The sequence below is a fragment of the Gobio gobio genome (genome assembly GCF_949357685.1).
Source record: "Gobio gobio genome assembly, chromosome: 22".
Classification (NCBI taxonomy): Eukaryota; Metazoa; Chordata; class Actinopteri; order Cypriniformes; family Gobionidae; genus Gobio; species Gobio gobio.
In genome coordinates, this window is record NC_137118.1 from 23115708 (window position 1) to 23135898 (window position 20191).

A 20191-nucleotide genomic window follows, 5' to 3' on the forward strand; every position below is an offset into this window, starting at 1 on the left:
CAAATTCACATGAGCCTAGTACCGAACTTACTACTAGTATGTGAGCTATGTCTGCGCAGAATCACTGGGCAGAACCAACAGCCCTATTGAACTGATAACACTTTCGCCTGTAAGGCAGGAACTTCCAGATTGTAAAATCTCACGAACGTAGACGGGGAGGCCCAGCCTGCCGCCATACAGATATCGTGGATGGAAATCCCTCTGGCCCAAGCCCACGAAGAGGCCATGCCTCTGGTGGAGTGTGCTCTGACACCTAGCGGGCACTGCAGGTGTTTGGAAGCGTATGCAGTTGCAATCGCGTCCACTATCCACCTGGACAGGGTCTGTTTCGAGGAGGCGAGACCTTTAGTGCGCCCTCCAAACTAAACAAATAGCTGCTCAGAACGCCTGAAGGCGGCGGAGCGTGTGACATAAACCCTCAATGCCCTGACAGGGCAGAGGATATTGCCACCGTCCCCCTCGTCGGATGCTGGCAGAGCCGAGAGGGAGATAATCTGCGCCCTGAAGGGAGTGCCGATCGCTTTGGGGACATAACCATGCCTCGGTCTGAGAATGACCTTAGAGTCATTAGGACCGAACTCCATACACGTCGGGCTCACTGAGAGCGCGTGTAGATCCCCCACGCGTTTCACTGAAGCCAGAGCTATCAGGAACGCGGTTTTTAGCGAAAGGAACCTTGGTTCCACAGTCTCGAGCGGTTCAAAGGGATGAGCCTTCAGGGCCTCTAGGACCAAGGCCAGATCCCATATAGGAACCGACGGGGGCCGCGGGGGATTCATCCGTCTGGCTCCTCTGAGGAAACGGATGATGAGCTTGTTCCTTCCTAGCGTGCTACCTAGCGTCGTCTGAGGGAACGCTGCTATAGCCGCCACATACACTTTGAGCGTGGAAGGGGACCTGCCCAGTTCCAACAGCTCCTGGAGGAAGGAGAGCACCCGCTGGACCCCACATTGCTGTGGGTCCAATCCCTTGGAAACACACCACTCAGTGAACACCGACCACTTAGAACTATATAACCGCCTCGTCGAGGGGGCTCTAGAGTGTGAAATCGTGTTCATAACCCCTTCGGGCAGGTCAACGGGTATCCGTTGGTCACCCATACATGCAGAGACCATCGCTCTGGATGGGGATGCCAAACTGACCCTCCTGCTTGAGAGAGGAGGTCTGCTCTCAGCGGAACTGGCCAGGGGGGTGAGTGCGACAGCTTCACCAGCTCTGGGTACCAAATCTGGTTCTCCCAGCGCGGCGCTATAAGGAGCACCGGGCGGCGCGTCTCCCTGATTTTCGCTATGACCTGGGGCAATAGGGAAATCGGCGGGAAAGCATACAGCGGGAGGCTGGGCCAAGGTTGGGACAGCGCATCCTCACTTTTGGACAGAAACGTCGGGCAGCGGGCGTTCTCTTTTGTTGCAAAGAGGTCGAGCTCCGCTCTGCCGAATAGGCGCCATACCAGCTGGACTGTCTGGGGGTGCAGGGACCATTCTCCTGAGAGAATGAGGCCCCTGGACAGCTTGTCCGGGCCCACATTGAGGTGGCCCAGTACGTGCGCAGCTCTCAGCGAGCGCAGAGCAGGCGTTCTGTCAGATTGCCCAGACACCTGGACCTGACACCGCCCTGCCGGTTCACGTAGGACACCACTGTGGTATTGTCCGACCGGACCAACACGTGGTGTCCTCGTATAAGCGGGAGAAACTGCTTGAGCGCGTTCTCTACCGCTATCATCTCCAAACAGTTTATGTGTAGGAGTTTTTCCTCGCTCGACCAGAGGCCCGAGGCTGATCCGCCCTCGAAAACGGCGCCCCAACCCGTGGTGGAGGCGTCCGTCGAGATGACCTTGCGGTGTGAGATGGCTCCCATCGTCACTCCCCTCTGGTACCAGTCGGCTACTAACCAGGGCTCTAGGCTGAAACACAGCTCTGAGTCACTCTGATCCTGAAGCCTCCGGACGCCCAGGCTCTGTGAGGCACTCAGGCGTTTAACCAGCATTGCAGCGGGCGCATGCGCATTAAGCCCAGCTGGAGCACAGCTGCAGCTGAGGCCATACGTCCCAGCATCCTCTGAAAGAGCTTGAGAGGTGCGATTTTGCCCGGCCGGAAGTACTCAGCCATGCGCTGAACTTGGCGCGCGCGTTGGGGTGACAGTCGGGCTGACATTGCCACAGTGTCCAGATTCAAACCCAGAAATGAGGTTGATTGCGTGGGCACTAATGAGCTCTTGGTCCAATTGACCGTGAGCCCCAGGCTGTCCGGATGGCTGAGCAGCATTGCCCTGTGGGCGAGGAGCTCGGCCTCTGACTGCGCCAGGATGAGCCAATCGTCCAGATAGTTCAACACTCGCATCCCTCGACTTCTCAGAGGAGCGAGGGCCGCGTCCATGCACTTCGTAAATGTACGGGGTGCTAGTGACAGGCCGAACGGAAGGACGGTGTATTGATAAGCCTGGCCGTCGAAGGCGAATCGTAAGAATGGCCTGTGACGTGGCGTTATCTTGATTTGAAAATATGCATCTTTCAAATCTAGGGAGATTAGCCAGTCTCTCGGGCGAGTATGCGCGAGGATCTGCTTGGTCGAGAGCATCTTGAACGATCTTCTCATAAGAGCTTTGTTCAGACGCCTCAGATCCAGAATCGGTCTGAGCGACCCATCCCTTTTTGGCACGAGAAAATACCGGCTGTAAAAGCCTGACTCGCTCATAGAATGGGGAACCGGTTCTATAGCCCCTTTGCACAGCAGCATGGCTATTTCTGCTCGAAGTAGATGTGCTACTTCCTCGCTCACTCTCGTCTCTGTACGCGCACAGAAGCGCGGAGGGTGGCGAGCGAACTGCAGAGTGTAGCCGTGCTTCACTGTTTTCAGCACCCATTCTGATACACCTGGAATGGCTTCCCACGCTCTCGCGTGTGCCACACGGGATAGAACGGCCTCCGGGCTCAAAACGCCGCGCTTTGCGGGTTTGACGGCCTGTATAGGAGGGGCGGGCGCAGTGCGCGCGCTCTCTGTGCTGTGGGCCAGCCGATCGCTCTCGATGGCTGGCCGCCTTACACACTGTATCTCTGCCGCTTCGAGCGGGGAGTGGCTTGTGTGTGGCCCTACACTCGTCGTTCCGGCCACCTTGGGCGGAGAACAAATGGTGTGTGGCGCGGCGCATGGCGCCGGGGGCAGAATGTTCGCGAAAATGTGTGAGCGCGTTTGAGCGGGCACAACTCTTACGCGTGGAACATGACCGGTTAAGAGTGGCTGTGTGACAGCGCGTGTGGTGATTAGGCGTGGGCGCAAATAAGCGGACACGTGACCTAACTCTAGCACTCGAGCGGCCGGTGGCCGCTTTATGTGAGTGAGAGACACGGGATTTGTGGTGCTTGGGTGCAGGGGTGAACACAAAAGTGGGCACGTTTACTGCATTTGAAAACACATACGGCGTGAGCCGTGCAACCAGAAATAAAAGCAACTTCGTGATTTCTCTGGTTCGTCGTAAAACGGCGGTTGTAGACAGGCGAGAGGGCAGTTTTGCCGGCTCGTTGGCTGCGTGAGAGCCATCTGCAGCAGCCACAGGAGTGGGGGCTGACAGGAAGAAGAGTTTTGACGGTGGTCCGGCCACGGCGGGACTTAACCGTCACTTCCCCCTTCTGCTAGGAGGACTTTGGAGGGGCTTCAGTTGGAAACAGGCGAGAGGGCGAGTCCGCCGGCTCGTAGGCTGCGTGGAAAACATCTGCAGTAGCCACAGGAGTGGGGACTGACAGGAAAACAGAGTTTTAACGGTGGTCCGGCCGCAGCGGGACTTAACCGTCTATTCTCTCCTTATGTATAGACGCCCAAAAATACTCGAGCGCCACGTGGTGCAAGTTAGCTTTCTGTATGTAAGAAAAGCTGGCCGCGAGCCCGGGGAAGCGGACAGTTAACATTTTTATCTGCCACGAGAGCTGGGCTCGAACTCGGGTCTCCGGCGTTTCAGCCGCTGATTTTGCCACTGTGCTACCGGGAGGGACACAATAGCGTTCAGTTAGCGCGAGCATATGGCAGTACGTCCTCGTGCTTGTTGGCAGTCGTGTGTGCATAAAAGACAGGCTCGTTACTGCAATAGTAATATTTCCAGCCGCCTGAACTGGAGAGGGGGCTGAGAAATGCTAGAGAAAGGCGGTTCGTCCGGCCAGAGCGGGACGAAAACACCCTCTGTTAATTTCCCGGTGAGTGCGGCGCGCACGCGCGCGCTGAACATGCTCGTGACCATGCGCACTCACATTCCTTGTGAACGGCGCAATCTGCGCGGTCCAACAGGGGGGAATGCGGGTTCGTTGGAGAGCATATGTCAGCGTCATGTCTCATGACGGCGTTTGTTCGCTGGCGTGCGTGTCTTAACAGGCTCGTGTACAGCAATATGAACAATTCCAGTCGCCTGAACTCATGAGGGGACTGAGAAATGTGCGCGAGGGTAGAACAGCTCTCTTGTAACGTAAAGAGAGCTGCAGGACCGTCCGTTTCTGCCATCCCTTGTATGTAAGCGGCGCATTAGCGCGGCATGAACAGAGGGGGGAGGAGGCTCGCTCCGAGACCGTTCATTTCTACCATCCCTTGCAAGCGGCGCGGTGGCGCGGCTTGAACAGAGGGGGAGGAGGCTCGCTCCGAGACCGTTCATTTCTACAATCCCTCGCAAGCGGCGCGGTGGCGCGGCTTGAACAGAGGGGGAGGAGGCTCGCTCCGAGACCGTTCATTCCTACCATCCCTTGTAAGCGGCGCGGCTTGAACAGAGGGGGAGGAGGCTCGCTCCGAGACCGTTCATTTCAACCATCACTTATAAGCGGCGCGGTGGCGCGGCTTGAAAAGAGGGGGGGAACAGCGGAGTGATGTCATCATAAAACTGCTCGAGTCGAGCCCGCAGGGTCGACATAGAGAGTTCCTCGCACTCGGGGCAATCGCCCGCGAGGAGTGCGGCGGCGGCGTGGTCACGGCCCAGACAGAGAGCGCAGACACATGGCGGTCTCTGGTGCTGAGCTGCACGTGGCACGAGCCGCAGGTGGAACGAGGCGTTTTGATAAAAACGCTCGTGCTCTTTTATGAAACGTGTGACGCAACGGCGAGAACACGTGCAATGAAAGGATATAATGCTGCCGGATAGCAGAGCAGGCACGGATGGCTGAAGGTGGCGCGATGCTGCCGGCTTCTTCAGGCGCTGTCCTCTGCTTGCTCGTCTGCACGATCACGGCGGCGGGTTCCAGATCCAGCGATGCGAAGGGCTTCGCTGAAGAAAAGAAAATCGAATATGCAGCCCGTGAGCCCTGCTTATATACACGTGGCCACGCCCCACCTGTAGGCAAATGAAGCCAGGTGGGCGCGAAGCGCCCTCATTGGTCGCCACGTCACGCGGGCTCACCGATAGGCTGCTGCAGTTGCCAGCAGAGCAGTCAATAGCACGCTGGAATAGCCTGCTATGGTCTGCCAGGCTGCCGCACTGCGTTGACAATGTTACAAAATTAAGGATAATTTTGGGTTTTTCAGAAATCTCGAAGAAAGAATACTTTCCCGTAGCGTAAGGAACTTACGCAATACGAGAGAACCTCTCGTAAGAGAACTTAAAAATGTAGTAGCCAAATTGGCCAGTGAGTGAAAAAGTTAATTTCAAACCCTGTTTATTTAACTAAATTAACAAAGATAATATCAATGGAAAGAAAGGAAACCAAGCACAATGAGAAACTAACACATGAGAACCGAAGGAATAAAGGAAACAGGAACTAAACACAGGAAACAAAAAAGTACAAACTAAGAGTCCTAAGAAGAGAAATCATGGCTGAATCTGAAATCGCCCCCCTAAACCCTCAATCACTATTCTCTACGTTAGTCCACTAATATAGTTCACTTGAAGGAGTGAATGAAATGAGGGAGTGAATTCGGACAGCGTTAACCCTCTGGGGTACTTCATTTATGGGTCACACTCAGGACCTTCGGGTCAAAAATGACCCGGAGGGCGGGATTAAGATAAAAAAGATTTGAGTAAAATCAATGAAATATATTTTTGTTCAATAATATTTTTTATTTTATTTTTTGATGTTTTGAGATAATTTTATGATATATAATTAATATTTATGCAATAATTATGACCCATTTTTTCCCATTGAATATAATAAAAAATGTATAAAAATGTATATATATATGAAGGCTGGAAATGAAAATCACCTTATATTCAGGTGTGCAGAATTATTAGGCATGTTTTCTTTTACAGATAAATTGAGCCAAAAAAGAGATTTAACTCAGACTGAAAAGTCAAAAAGTATTAAATGCCCATGAGAAGGATGCAATACTAATGCGATACTAGACATTGCAGTTAAGGCATGACCATTGGACAGTGAAATGCTCGTTGGGTCAGCAGGGTCAGACAAAAACATGTGGCGGAGAAAAGACACCTGTTAACTGCAAAAGAATTAAGAATTAAGGTGAAGAATTAAGGGTGAAACCATCAGGAACCCTTTAGTCTCCAGCGCCACCATTTCCCAGAGCTGCAACCTACCTGGAGTCTCCAGAAGTGCAAGGTGTCAGGATCTCAGTTAGGTAAAGAATCCTAAAAAATGACCCCCACTATATAAGAATCACAAGCTGAAGTGTTGTAAAATACATGAAGCCTGCTTTTTTATAGGCTTTATAGGTTTTATAGGTTGAGAATGACTCTTGAAGGACCAGCACCACATCCTCTAGTACCACTGTTTGAAGAATTCATCTTCCAGAATCTGGCAGTACGTTTTGGGAGTTCATTTTAGTCCATCCTGAAGTCCGTTTTGCAGAGATGGACTAAAAATGAACTCCCAAAACGTACTGCCAGATTCTGGAAGATGAATTCTTCAAACAGTGGTACTAGAGGATGTGGTGCTGGTCCTTCAAGAGTCACTCTCAACCTATCTGTCCATAAAGCCTATAAAAAAACCTTCTTCATGTATTTTACAACACTTCAGCTTATGATTCTTATTTAGTGGGGGTCATTTTTTAGGATTCTTTACCTAACTGAAGTCTCTGAGATCCTGACACCTTGCACTTCTGGAGACTCCAGGTAGGTTGCAGCTTTGGAAAATGGTTAAATCTCTTTTTTGGCTCAATTTATCTGTAAAAGAAAACATGCCTAATAATTCTGCACACCTGAATATAAGGTGATTTTCATTTCCAGCCTTCATGAACAATTATATATCACTTATACAATTTTTTAAAATTTTTATTAAAGCTGTATTTCATTTTAGAGTCAAGCCTAGGCCTCATGAAAGCAATTTTTTTAATGAGATTGGTGCCATCCGGTGGACACATTGAGCATTTTTATCACGCAATAGCACATTTTTACCACTGTAGTGGATCTTGTGTTTTATAATTATTTATTTTTTTAAACGTAGCTTCATCGGAATGGTCTGAAACTTGGTGACTTTATTGGTACTTGGTATATGAACACCCACAAAAATTGGGGACAGGATTTGAAAAGTGTAAGTGGTCGTAAAAAAAATAGTCACACTCAGGACCTTCGGGTCAAAAATGACCACCATAGGAAATGAATGGGAAATTGGCAAAAAATATGAAAATACAGAGTTTTTTTGTGCATACAATCTACAAATCAGTCAGGATGTAGAAAAAGGACTCAACAGTGAAGGGTTGAATCTCTAAAACATCAAGAGTGCAAAACAGACAAAAAAACTCACACACACACACACACTTATACACACGAAACCACACGCACATACAAATGAACACGTGCTATTCCTAAAGCTAATTGTGTTTTTGTGTGTGTGTGTGTGTGTGTGTGTGTGTCAGTGTGTGTGTGAGTTTTTTTGTCTGTTTTGCACTCTTGATGTTTTAGAGCTTCACCCCTTCATTGTTGAGTCCTTTTTTCTGCATCCTGGCTGATTTGTAGATTGTATGCACAAAAAAACTCTGTATTTTCATATTTTTGCCCATTTCCCATACATTTCCTGAAGCTACGATTTTTAAAAAAAAAAATTATAAAACGCTTCGGGTCATTTTTGACCCGAAGTACCCCAGAGGGTTGAGTGTACAATGGTTGTACACACGTTATTGTGGTGCAGTGTGGGATAGAATGAGTTCACTTGATAACGTCCTTTATGGTTTGGGACACCAGTACAAATGGCTGTCCTTTCAAATAATACCCTATTTGAGGTGTAGGGGGTGATTTCGGGATACAGCCCATATGAGAATGTGACAGTGTAAGGTTCAGGGTTACTTTTTTTCTTCTAAAAATAGTGTTTTCATACAATTTATACATCATATGCATTCATACAAAATCTCCACCTCTTAAAAAAAGTTTTTTTTTCCATTAAATCCGGTCAGAAAAATTGTGCTATTTTCATTTACCTTTTTTTTTCCATCCTGTCTGCGACCCATGCTATAGTGTATAAACAGGTCACAATGGCATTTTCTCCTGACCTACATTAGGCATCAGCACAGCATTAGAAGATGATGATGCAACCAGTCATGCCTGATGCTTGGGTCCCTCTCTAATTAAGTCGGATAGGAGGGGAATGAGAACATGAGATTTATTGCTGTGGCTTGTCAATGAAGGGTCAAGGAGTCAGCGTTGAGAGCCCATCTCTCTCATGATGCAGGTCTACACTCTGAGTTTTATGCCCTCTATATGGTAGATGTCAAGCTAGGGCAATTACTGGGATGCTGTTCATCATTTCACACTTGTTTTTGAATCAGTAATAGTTAGTGATTTGTAGAAATCCTCCTGCTTTTGGTTTTATTTCATTGCTATTTATCTGAATGACAAGTTGTATGATTTAGACTGGAAATTTGGAATTTCATTAACAAAAATGTCATGTCTATATGATCTGTCTATATGAGGCTGGAAAAGCCTTTGATCGGGGCTGGATTATAGACCAGATGAGCAGGAACCCCGGGCCTCTGACTGCCAGGGGCCTCCAAAGCTTCTTTGAATCATATCTTTAAGTCGGTTTAGGTGGCTAGCTAGTTATATTTTAGTTTAGTTTGCGCCAACCCTGGGTTTTAGGAACCAGTGTTCAGAATCATTACGCTCCATGGCTAACTTGCTCCAGGGAAGTTTATGTTCCAGGTAAGAGGAAAAAAACAGCTTTGAGTAAAGTATCACATGTCTGATGCAATAAAGTCACTCCCTTTCTACTCCAAATTAAAGGTCACTACAGCAAATTATTTTTAAAGACAAATGGTTTTTAGCCGTGCCTATTTATAATAGTCATTTTGTATAATTTAGATATTATTATACCCAAAATCCATTACACATGTACAATTTTAGTTTATCAATTATTTTTAAGCACTTAGTTTAAATGAATATAAATATATAAAGGTAACATAAATAAGCTTTAGAATCAATAGATAAAGCTATGAAAATGACTACATGTGAGCTTAAATGTTCAATTCTCTCTATACCTTTATACAACGGTTCTTTCTGGTTCTCAAATCTGATTGGCTGAGAGCTGTGCGATATTCTCCCAGTATCAGCACTCTAACCGTTTCACAGTTTGTATCACTCCACTTGCAGCATTTCTCACAGAGACTGTCATGGCGGACGAGCAAACCTCCATAGTTTTACAAATACTGTTATTGTGTCACGGAATGTAGTTTTGAGCGTGTTTTAGGTGAGAATGTAGTTATTTAGAGTTCAAATATGTGATTGTTATATAGCTAAACGTCGTGCCTGTTTTACAATTTGTTTAAAAGCTTTCGCAGATGCGAGCTCCAGGCCATCAGCGATGATTTTTATAATGGATTTAATAATACTCTACTCTACATAATACAATAAGCTTCAATGAAGCAACTCAGCGTTCTTTCGGGCAAGTGCTGTAGGTAATCGCAGCTTACTGATATACAGCCATATCGCATGGCTATGAGTGTGATATTGCATTTATACAATAGTGTAACACTGCTACTCGTGTGATACTGCTCATATATCAACTATACAAACTAACTTCACACCATTTACTGGCACTGATATATGCACTGATATTTCCTTTCTTTTAGTTGTCCTCTTTCGTAGACAGCAGCCATATCACCCTGTAGCCCAAGACTGGTTTCCCACTGAAGCTAAGCAGGACTGAGCCTGGTCAGTACCTGGATGGGAGACAAACTGGGAAAACTAGGTAGCTGCTGGTAGAGGTGTTAGTGAGGCCAGCAGGGGGTGCTCACCCTGTGGTCTGTGTTGGTCCTAACGTCCCTGTGTAGTGATCGGGACACTATACTGTAACAAGCACGTCCTTCGAATGAGAAGTTAAACTGAGGTCCTGACTCTCTGTGGTCATCAAAAAATAAAGAGTAGGGGTGTAACCCCGGCATTCCTGGCCAAATTTGCCCATTGGCCCTTGTCCATCATGGCCTCCTAATCATCCCCATGTATATACGTATTGGTTTCATCACTCTGTCTCTTCTTCACCAATCAGTTGGTGTGTGGTGGGCGTTCTGGCGCAATAGCAATAGTGCATCAGCCAGGTGGATGCTGCACATTAGTGGTGGATGAGGAGATTCCCCCCTTCTATGTAAAGTGCTTTGAGTGCCTAGAAAAGTGCAATATAAATGTATCAAATTATAGACAGTTATTTTCTTCTTGTTGTGTAAATTTGTTTAAATTCTTCATATTTTTCAATCTCATAATATTCTAAAGAAGTGAGAAGTGAATCGCAGTTTACTGTTCCACAGCATGTGATTGGCTGTTTGTTACTGAAGTCACACCTAAAAGTCCTAAACTCAGGATTAAAGCTTGAGCAGACAGAGAAAGTTGGTGATCAGCGTCAGGGTACCAAAGCCTGATTAGAATGGTTTGGTTTTGTTCAACTACCATCATGGTATGAGCCCCAGGTCCCTGCTTGTTTGCGACCCTACACTAATGCTGATCATTATGGAAATGAGTTCCTTCTGTGTCTGTGTTCTTTAATTTGCGCATTGTAAATAGATCAGCCTCAGAACTTTCCACTCCTATCTGCGCTTTTATAGGATGCAGAAGTATCATGCTAATTTGCCCTGTTTAGTAAATCTGTCCCTAAAATATTAATGTATGTTCTAGCCATTCAGTGTGGCTCTTTATTCTAAAAATAAAACACTTTGAAGTAAACAAAAAAAAAACATCCAAAATCTTAGTTCACACAGTGACAGCTTATCAGGGAAGGCAAGGAAGGTCTAGAAGGACAGACGAAGGAATGTATTGTTAACAAAATTCCCAGTTATTCATTTAATTGCATGTCTCAGAATGTAAACATCTTGTTTCTAATTTCACCATTGTAACACCATAAATTTAAAAAGTCAGAAACGCTGCTGCTCTTCCCCAAACATGCTGAATCTACGGTGGCCGAGAAAGCTCAATGTGCTGCAACTAAAGTAAATTAACAAAACATCTTCATCAGTTTAACCATGTTTCCACTGCAGAAACTTTCCCCAGGAAATATAGGGACTTTGGGGTGGTGTGTTTCGACCGCAGGCACCAGGGTCTAAATGAAGTTCCGGGTAAATATTTCCCCCTCAGAAAGTCCCTGCTAGCACGGTAGTACTTTTTCAAAGTTCAGGAACTTTCGGGGGTGGGACTTGGGCGCTGAATATGCTGATTGGTTGAGTTTGCGCAGCATTTTTTTTTCAACCACCATTTTTGCGGTGGTGCAGTAAGCGTATTTCTGTATTTGGTTGCATTGTGAACTTTTGCAGCAAATGTGTTGTCGAAATGATGAAGATGTTTTCTTAATTTGCTGGTGTTTTTTTCTATTTGCAAGTTTTCTTCAGTTGCAGCGCATTGAGCTCTCTTGGTCACCATATGAATCTACCATTCGGAAAACTGTACTAAGGTGAGTCTGAGAGAATAGAGAAGGAGAGGGGAAGCAAATCCATAGCTTTTCGGACTTTTTCCTCTGTTGGTAATGTGACAAGTCTCCCGAGCTCCCGTCAGCGTCGCCCTGGCAACGAACACCGATCACCTGCCAGCACTCAGCACGGACCGGATTGGCACAGCTGCAGGCGATCACCACACCACATAAAGCACCGCACATGGGAACACCAGTCTGAGCACGAACACTCCATGAAGCAGCGCACTAACCTTTCTCTCTTTCTCAGACAGCAGCCTGTGACACTCCGGCCACCCAGACCCTCTGACGTCACCGCGAGTCACCACTGCACTACCGGGAAGAAGGAAGCACCGCGCACCAAAGACTTCACTACCTCACTGTTCGTTCACTTGACCACAATAAACCCACCCTCCGGGGGCTTTTAACCTAGCACTGTGTTGTGTGATTCTTCACCCTGCCACAGTGGTGGAGAATGCGGACAAGAGCGTGAAGAATCACCAACCATCCCCGGACTTTTATTTTGTTTTTTTTTCTGTTTCCCCAGTCACTCACGGAACTCGGAAGTAGGGCGGCGCTTCTCCCCGTCATGGAAGACCTGCTCAAATGCTTAACGGAAGTGAGTGCACGTCAGCAGCAGATCACTGAACACCTGGCAGCCCGTCAAGCCACCATAGAAGAAGAGTTCGCCGCCCTCCGCCTCTCCGCCGCCCATCACGTTCCGCTTCCTGATCCGCGTGTCCGAGCAACCCAACTACTGCCAAAACTGACCTCACAAGATGATGTTGAACTGTATTTTCAGATGTTCGAGACCACGGCAGTTCGGGAAGGCTGGGAACGAAGCGAGTGGGCGCGGGTCCTGGGACCCCTATTGTCTGGTGAGGCTCAAAGAGCGTACTTTTCTCTTCCCGCTGAATCGGCTGATAATTATGATGAACTTAAGAAAGAGATCCTCGGATGCCTTGGGCTATCCGCCATCTCCGCAGCCCAGCTGTTCCATGAGTGGGAGTTCAAGCCTCGACGCCCAGCCCGCGCCCAAGCCGCAGAACTATCGCGGCTCGCACAACACTGGTTGCTCGAGGGAACTCCCACCGCGGGTCAGGTTGCGGAGCGCGTCACCGTGGACCGGATGCTCCGAGCTCTCCCACCGCCCGCCGTGAAATGAAAAATCCGGCAACCATCGCCGAGCTCGTTGAAGCCGTCGAGTTGGCGGAGGCGGCGATGCACCGCGAGCCCGGGGAGCGAGCGCCGTCCTTCCCTCGGAGGGTGGTCCAGGAGCGACGCACGGCGGAAGGTACCCCGCGACCAGTGCACAGGCCAGCGGCTCCCGGCCCCGTCGACGAACCAATGCCCACGGAGGAACCTGCCCCGCCAGCACGCGCATGGCTGGCTGGTTGCAGCCTACACCAGGACCCACCCCGCGAGGCTCCGCGAGCGGAGGTGAAGGTAAATGGGCGGACGGTCCTGGCCCTCTTGGATTCCGGAAGTTCGGTCTGTCTCGTCCAAGCCACCGTCCTCCCACCGCAGAAGGCCGTCAAGGCAAAGCAACCGATTACCTGCGTTCACGGCGACACTCGTCATGTTCCGGCCCGCCGAGTGACAATATCAGCGGGCCCTGGTGCCTGGCCAGTGGAGGTTGGCGTGTTGAAAGATCTTCCGGTTCCTGTGCTTCTTGGGCGGGACTGGCCGGGGTTCGAGGAGCTTCTTCGGGCCACCACGCAGCCAGCCAGCCGGGCCGGGAGCCGCCCCCATAGTCGTCGCCGCCGGAAGAGGAGCCACAACACCGCCCTGTTGGCGACAGACAGCGGGAGAGATGGTGAGTCCCCCTCCCCGGTTACTGACGTGTTCTTTGATGTCTTCCAACAGGTCCAGGGAGGGGGCTCGTTCGCGAAGGCCCAGCTGGAAGATGACCGGCTCAAGCATTGCTGGTCGCAGGTCCGGACAGTGGATGGCCACGAGCACCAACCAGCACCCCATCCTCTCCCGCACTTCGTCGTCAGGAACGGCCTGTTGTACTGTGTGGCCCAGCGAAGGGGGGAGGTAAAAGAACTGCTCGTGGTTCCCAAACCAAACGTGGAAATGGTCATGGAGCTAGCCCACAGCCATCCGATGGCCGGCCACCTGGGAACCGCCAACACCATCCAGCGCATCCGGGACCGTTTCCACTGGCCGGGCTTGGATGGAGAAGTGAAGCGGTTCTGCCAAGCCTGTCCCACCTGCCAGAGGACCGCGCCACGAGCACCTCCCCCCAGTCCGCTCATACCGCTGCCGATCATCGGGGTACCTTTCGAGCGAATTGGAATGGACCTGGTGAGGCCGTTGCCGAAGTCTGCCCGTGGACATGAACACATCCTGGTGATTGTCGACTACGCCACCAGGTATCCAGAGGCACTTCCCCTACGGAAGGCAACGGCAAAGAACATCGCCAAGGAATTCTTCCTCCTCTGCACCCGAGTCGGCATCCCAACGGAGATACTGACGGACCAAGGAACTCCCTTCATGTCCCGGCTAATGGCTGACCTCTGACGGCTGCTGAAGGTGAAGCAGATCCGGACCACAGTATACCATCCGCAGACAGACGGCTCAGTAGAGCGCTTCAATCAAACCCTCAAGCAGATGCTCCGGCGAGTGGCCGCCGAAGATAAGCGAGACTGGGACCTGATGCTTCCCTACGTCCTGTTCGGAGTCCGCGAAGTTCCCCAAGCCTCCTTGGGTTTCACCCCGTTCGAGCTACTCTTCGGCCGTCAGCCACGAGGGCTCCTGGATGTGGCCCGGGAAGCCTGGGAACAGCAGCAGCCGGCACCTCTCCGCTCCGCCATCGAACACGTGAGGGAAATGCGTGAGCGGATCGAGAGGGTCATGCCATTAGTCCGGGAACACCTGACGAAGGCCCAGCAGAGCCAACGGCAGCTGTACGACCGGACGGCTCAACCCCGCGAATTCCAGCCCGGCGACAGGGTCATGGTGTTGGTCCCCACCTCCGCCTGCAAGTTCTGGCGACCTGGCAGGGTCCGTTCACGGTCATAGAGTGAGTGGGTCCTGTCAACTACCGGCTGCGCCAGCCGGGCCGGAGGCGTGAAGAGCAGCTATATCATATTAACCTGCTGAAGAGGTGGGTGGGGACCAGAGACCAACTCAGCGCACTGGCCTCTGTCGAGCCCCCGGTCGTGGACGTGGGAACACAGCTGTCGGCCCCCCAGAAGACGGAGCTGGATCATCTGGTCCGTCAGTTCTCTGATGTGTTCTCCACACGTCCCGGGCAGACCAAAGTCATCCAGCACGACATCCGCACACCACCTGGCGTCATTGTGCGGCAGCGGCCCTACCGGGTCCCCGAGGCTCGGAGACAGGCCATCGAGGACGAGGTCGGTGAGATGCTGAAGTCGGGGGTAATCGAGCCATCACGCAGCGCCTGGTCCAGCCCCATCGTCATGGTCCCGAAGCCGGATGGCACCCTCCGCTTCTGTAATGACTTCCGCCGGCTCAACGAGGTCTCGGAGTTCGATGGCTACCCGATGCCCCGAGTGGACGAGCTACTGGAGCGCCTGGGGAGGGCTCGGTATATTTCGACGCTCGACCTCACAAAAGGTTACTGGCAAGTTCCCCTCACCGACTCCGCCAAGGAGAAGACGGCGTTCTCCTCACCCAGTGGGCACTGGCAATACCGAGTCCTCCCCTTCGGCCTGCACAGGGCCCCCGCTACGTTCCAGAGGATGATGGACATTCTTCTACGTCCCCACCAAGCGTACGCGGTGGCGTACCTCGACGATGTAGTCATCCACTCCGAGACCTGGCAGGACCACCTGGAGCGGTTGCGGAGGGTGCTCCTGGAACTCTGGCGGGCTGGGCTAACCGCCAACCCCCGGAAATGCCATCTCGCCCTCGCCGAGGCTCAGTACCTGGGTTTCCGGGTGGGTAGAGGACTGATCCAGCCCCAGCAGAAGAAAATAGACGCCATCCTGTCGACGCCCCGCCCGGAGACCAAAACCCAGGTACGAGCCTTTTTGGGGTTGGCGGGGTACTATCGCTGTTTTATCCCCGACTTCTCCACCCTAGCATCTCCCCTGACAGACCTGACCTGACCAGGAAGGGGCAGCCGGAGAAGGTGCAGTGGGACAGCAGCCTGGACAGGACCTTCCGGAAGATCAAGACCGCCCTGACCACGGAGCCGGTCTTGCGGGCGCCCGACTTCAACTGCCCCTTCCTGCTGCAGACGGATGCCTCGGACACGGGCCTGGGGGCGGTCCTTTCCCAGGTCCACGAAGGTGAAGAGCATCCGGTCACGTACATCAGCCGTAAGCTGACCCCAGCCGAAATCAGGTATGCGGCGGTGGAGAAGGAAGCCCTGGCCATAAAGTGGGCAGTCCTGGAGCTCCGCTACTACCTGCTGGGACGCCGCTTCACCCTGATGACGGACCACGCCCCGCTGCAGTGGATGGCCCGAGCCAAGGACACCAACGCCAGGGTGACGCGGTGGTTCCTGGCGCTCCAGGACTTCCACTTTACGGTGGTGCATCGGGACGGGACGGCCAACTCCAACGCGGACGGACTCTCCAGGCTGTGGTCGGCTTACGCAGGTCTGTCAGGGCGCACTCCCCGCCCACCCCTATGTTCCCCAATGTGTGCGTCTAACTATCGTTACAGGACCAGAGCGACGCTAAGGGGGGGTGTGACAAGTCTCCCGAGCTCTCGTCAGCGTCGCCCTGGCAACGAACACCGATCACCTGCCAGCACTCAGCACGGACCGGATTGGCACAGCTGCAGGCGATCACCACACCACATAAAGCACCGCACATGGGAACACCAGTCTGAGCACGAACACTCCATGAAGCAGCGCACTAACCTTTCTCTCTTTCTCAGACAGCAGCCTGTGACACTCCGGCCACCCAGACCCTCTGACGTCACCGCGAGTCACCACTGCACTACCGGGAAGAAGGAAGCACCGCGCACCAAAGACTTCACTACCTCACTGTTCGTTCACTTGACCACAATAAACCCACCCTCCGGGGGCTTTTCACCTAGCACTGTGTTGTGTGATTCTTCACCCTGCCACAGTAAAAAAAAAAAAATACCCAATCATCATTGAGGGCCCTATTTTAACGATCTGAAACGCAAGTGTCAAAACGCGAAGCGCAAGTAACTTTGTGGGCGGGTCTCGGCGCTGTTGCTATTTTCCCGGCGGGATAAATGGCTCTTGCGCCCGGCGCAAATCTAAAATGGGTTGGTCTGAAGTAGCTTCATTATTCATAGGTGTGGTTTGGGCGTAACGTGAATAAACCAATCCGAGCGTCATCCAACATTCCCTGTAAAAGCAGGTGCGCAAGTTCCATAATGGATTGCTATTATTATGGCGTATTTACCAGGCGCACGCCAGGAGCGGTTCACAGCCGAGGAGACTGATGTTCTTGTAAGAGCAGTGAAAGACAGAGAAGTGAAGTTGTAATGTTGTACATTATGGTAAAGGTGATTTCACAGTCTTTTTTTTTTCAGTCTTTCAGTTTTTTCAGTTTTTCAGTCGATTTTTTTTCCTGGTTCTTGACGGACAAACCAATTTGTCAGATGTCCTTATATACATATATGTCTTGCCACTATTGGGCAAACAGGTCTTATCCTTAATTATTACAATTAGCCTGAATAATTTGTAAGCTAGATTTATGCCTATTTTTCACATCTTCGTGGCACACCACAATGATTTCCGTCATCTCATGTGTTAATATTTTTTTAGTGTAACAATTTATGATTTGCAAAAATAACTGTTGCATCTGTGTAGATTACATGAGCAAAGTGTATGCGCGTTGTGCACGCTATACATTATGGTCAAGCATGCGCCCTTAAAATAGCATAATGAACAACGCGCAACGCGCCACTGACTTTAGACTAGGTTTTTTCTGGTCAGTGGCGCAATTGTTTAATGGAACAGCAAAATAGCACCAGGGATTGTTTGCGCCGGAACACGCCTCCTTTTTTGCGCTGAACCACCCAGGTAGCGCAAGTTCATTCACTAGTTTAGCGACGTGCTTCTGTGGAGGGAAAAGCGCGCTTTGCGCGGGTGCAAAATAGGAATGACACATGCGTCGGTGTACAAAGTCAATTGCGCTGGGTGCAAGATAGGGCCCTGAGTATTTCACTTTCAGCGGTTAGAGTAGAGAGAAAAAAAGTGATATTAGCTTAAACTGCTACCGCATATAATCTAGTTGCCAGACTATTCAGTTGTGTTTATTCTTAGTTTTGTTTTTATGGACTTTTAGTTTGTTTTCATTAGTCACATGTTCTTTTGTTTGAGTTTCCCACCACTCATCAGTTTCTATGGACACTAAACATCACAGCTGGGGGCCTGATTTCATCAACTGGGGGCCTCATTTATAACCATTGCGTATGCACTAAACAGGCATTGAAAGAGGCTTATGCCACTTCCGACACATAAGTAGCGATTTATAAAAACAAACTTGACGGGAAAATTTGCACACCTGCACGCAAACTCTGACCCATGCATACAAAATCTTTTACTAGAGTGAGAAAAGTAATGAAGTAAGACCAACATTTTGATATACACACTTACATTAATGTTAGTTTCATTAATGGCGATATGCACTGAAATTACATAAAGTCATCACTCAGAACTGAAACTAAAATGATATGAATTTAGATAGACATGTGGATATGCTACTTTTGATCACTTTTCCTGTGACAGCAAGGATTATATTCTCCTGGGACCCACAAATAGACTTTTGCCCACTGTAGTGGACATTATATTTTAGTGAATTTCTTTGACATCATACATGTCGCAGTTTTAAGTCTGGATGTCCTGTAAAGAGCACATTCGGGGCTTGGAGGTTTCAGCAGGACAACAACTTCTTCTTGGTCTTTAAAAACGGCTGACATGAATGTTTAGCACTCTTATGGAAATATAATAATATTTTTAATTATAATTTAAATCATATACATTTTCCAATTGTTTCTTATAAATCAACATCAGGAAACACTCAGGAAAATGTTATGGGCTTTCTATTCAAAATATGACTTTCTGTTACAAAACAGGGCATTGATTTCATAAATGTCCACTGTAGTGGACGCCAGGACTTAAATCATGTTTATCAGGCATTTTGGAGTCGTAACAAGTGAATAGGGAAAGAAATTACATATCAATATTCCTATGAAATAATAGATATTATTATGAAAATGTTGCCAATTATTACTCCCATTATTACACTTCTTTTTTCATTACATGTTGCACCAAGAACACATCAATATGCAAATTAGATGCAGTGTATAGATACATTGTATTGAAAGGGAAAACCCAAGTATGGCCATTTAACCTACATATTTCATAAAGTAAAATGGTAAATCAATGCATTTCATTATATCTTTCATAACATAGTTCAGAATCATCTTTAAACAAAGTTTGTTTAAAAAAAAAACCCTGAAACCTAAAAATCCTGAGTCCTGGGGCCCGTTCTTCGTACCTCGCTTAATACATCTAAGATGATTTGACAGATCCCAGATCTTTTAATCGTGATAACTGATGTCTGGCTAATTTGGTTCTTCAAACGAATTTGCGGATTGGATTAAAATATCTGGATTTAATGATCTAAGATTACTGAGCGTTCTTTTTTTCCCTGAAGAGGGCAGATGCATCGATACTCGAAACCACGATCAGCAATGCAGCGATTGGCTGGCGTCAAGACATCAATGTAATGACATCATATAATTAAAAAGCCACCTGGCAAAAACTTGACAAATTACACAAAAAAAACCCACGAATATCTGGACCTTTATAAGGAAACAGCCAAACAACCAAACCAACATAAAAGTTATAATAGATAAATTATAAATGTTTTTTTTTTTTTTTAAACATTACCAATTATTTATATTCACGATTTTATACAGTATTTGTACACCCTTTACATTTTTATTTCAATGTTGTAATTTAATTTTTTATTCAATTTGAAGCAGATTTGTAACGTGACAGTATTAAAGTTTCTTATGGGTCAAGATCAAATTATCTGCATCTCTTGCGCTGCATCAAGCCATCCCATAATATCCGTGATCACTTAATGCACGGCTCAGATTAACTGTACAACGAGTGTGTAAACCAATAAAAACAAAATTATATAAAGTAATTATTCCATCACAAATAAATCGCTCAATCAAGTGGCTGTGTCTATAGTATTATACACAACATTATAATATTATATTCATTCTCATATACATATACAATTAAAAAATTTGTATATTATTATTATTTAAAATGATTAGTATTGCCCCTGGTTCAGTAAAGAACTCTTGTAATAAAGTAGCAGTGGCTGGGACAGATTTTAAGTATCACCTCAAGATGCAATCTAACCCTGTTTACATGAAATAAGCCTGCTCGCGAGCAGGTTTAAGCTAACGGACCTGTTGCTATGACAGCAA

At 48.8% G+C, this 20191-nt stretch overlaps 1 protein-coding gene across 1 annotated transcript in view; it reads left to right on the forward strand.

Moving 5' to 3' along the window:
- Positions 1–14395: 14395 nt before the first annotated feature.
- grin3a (glutamate receptor, ionotropic, N-methyl-D-aspartate 3A) overlaps positions 14396–20191 on the forward strand; it is a gene marked incomplete at both ends in the record, with an annotated part of 50096 nt that continues 44300 nt past the window's right edge. Inside the window, 4 exons of the mRNA XM_079805201.1 lie at positions 14396–14788; positions 14890–15148; positions 15368–15788; positions 15836–16356. Coding sequence (XP_079661327.1) covers positions 14396–14788; positions 14890–15148; positions 15368–15788; positions 15836–16356 — 1594 coding nt within the window. The remainder of the gene's footprint in view (positions 14789–14889; positions 15149–15367; positions 15789–15835; positions 16357–20191) is intronic.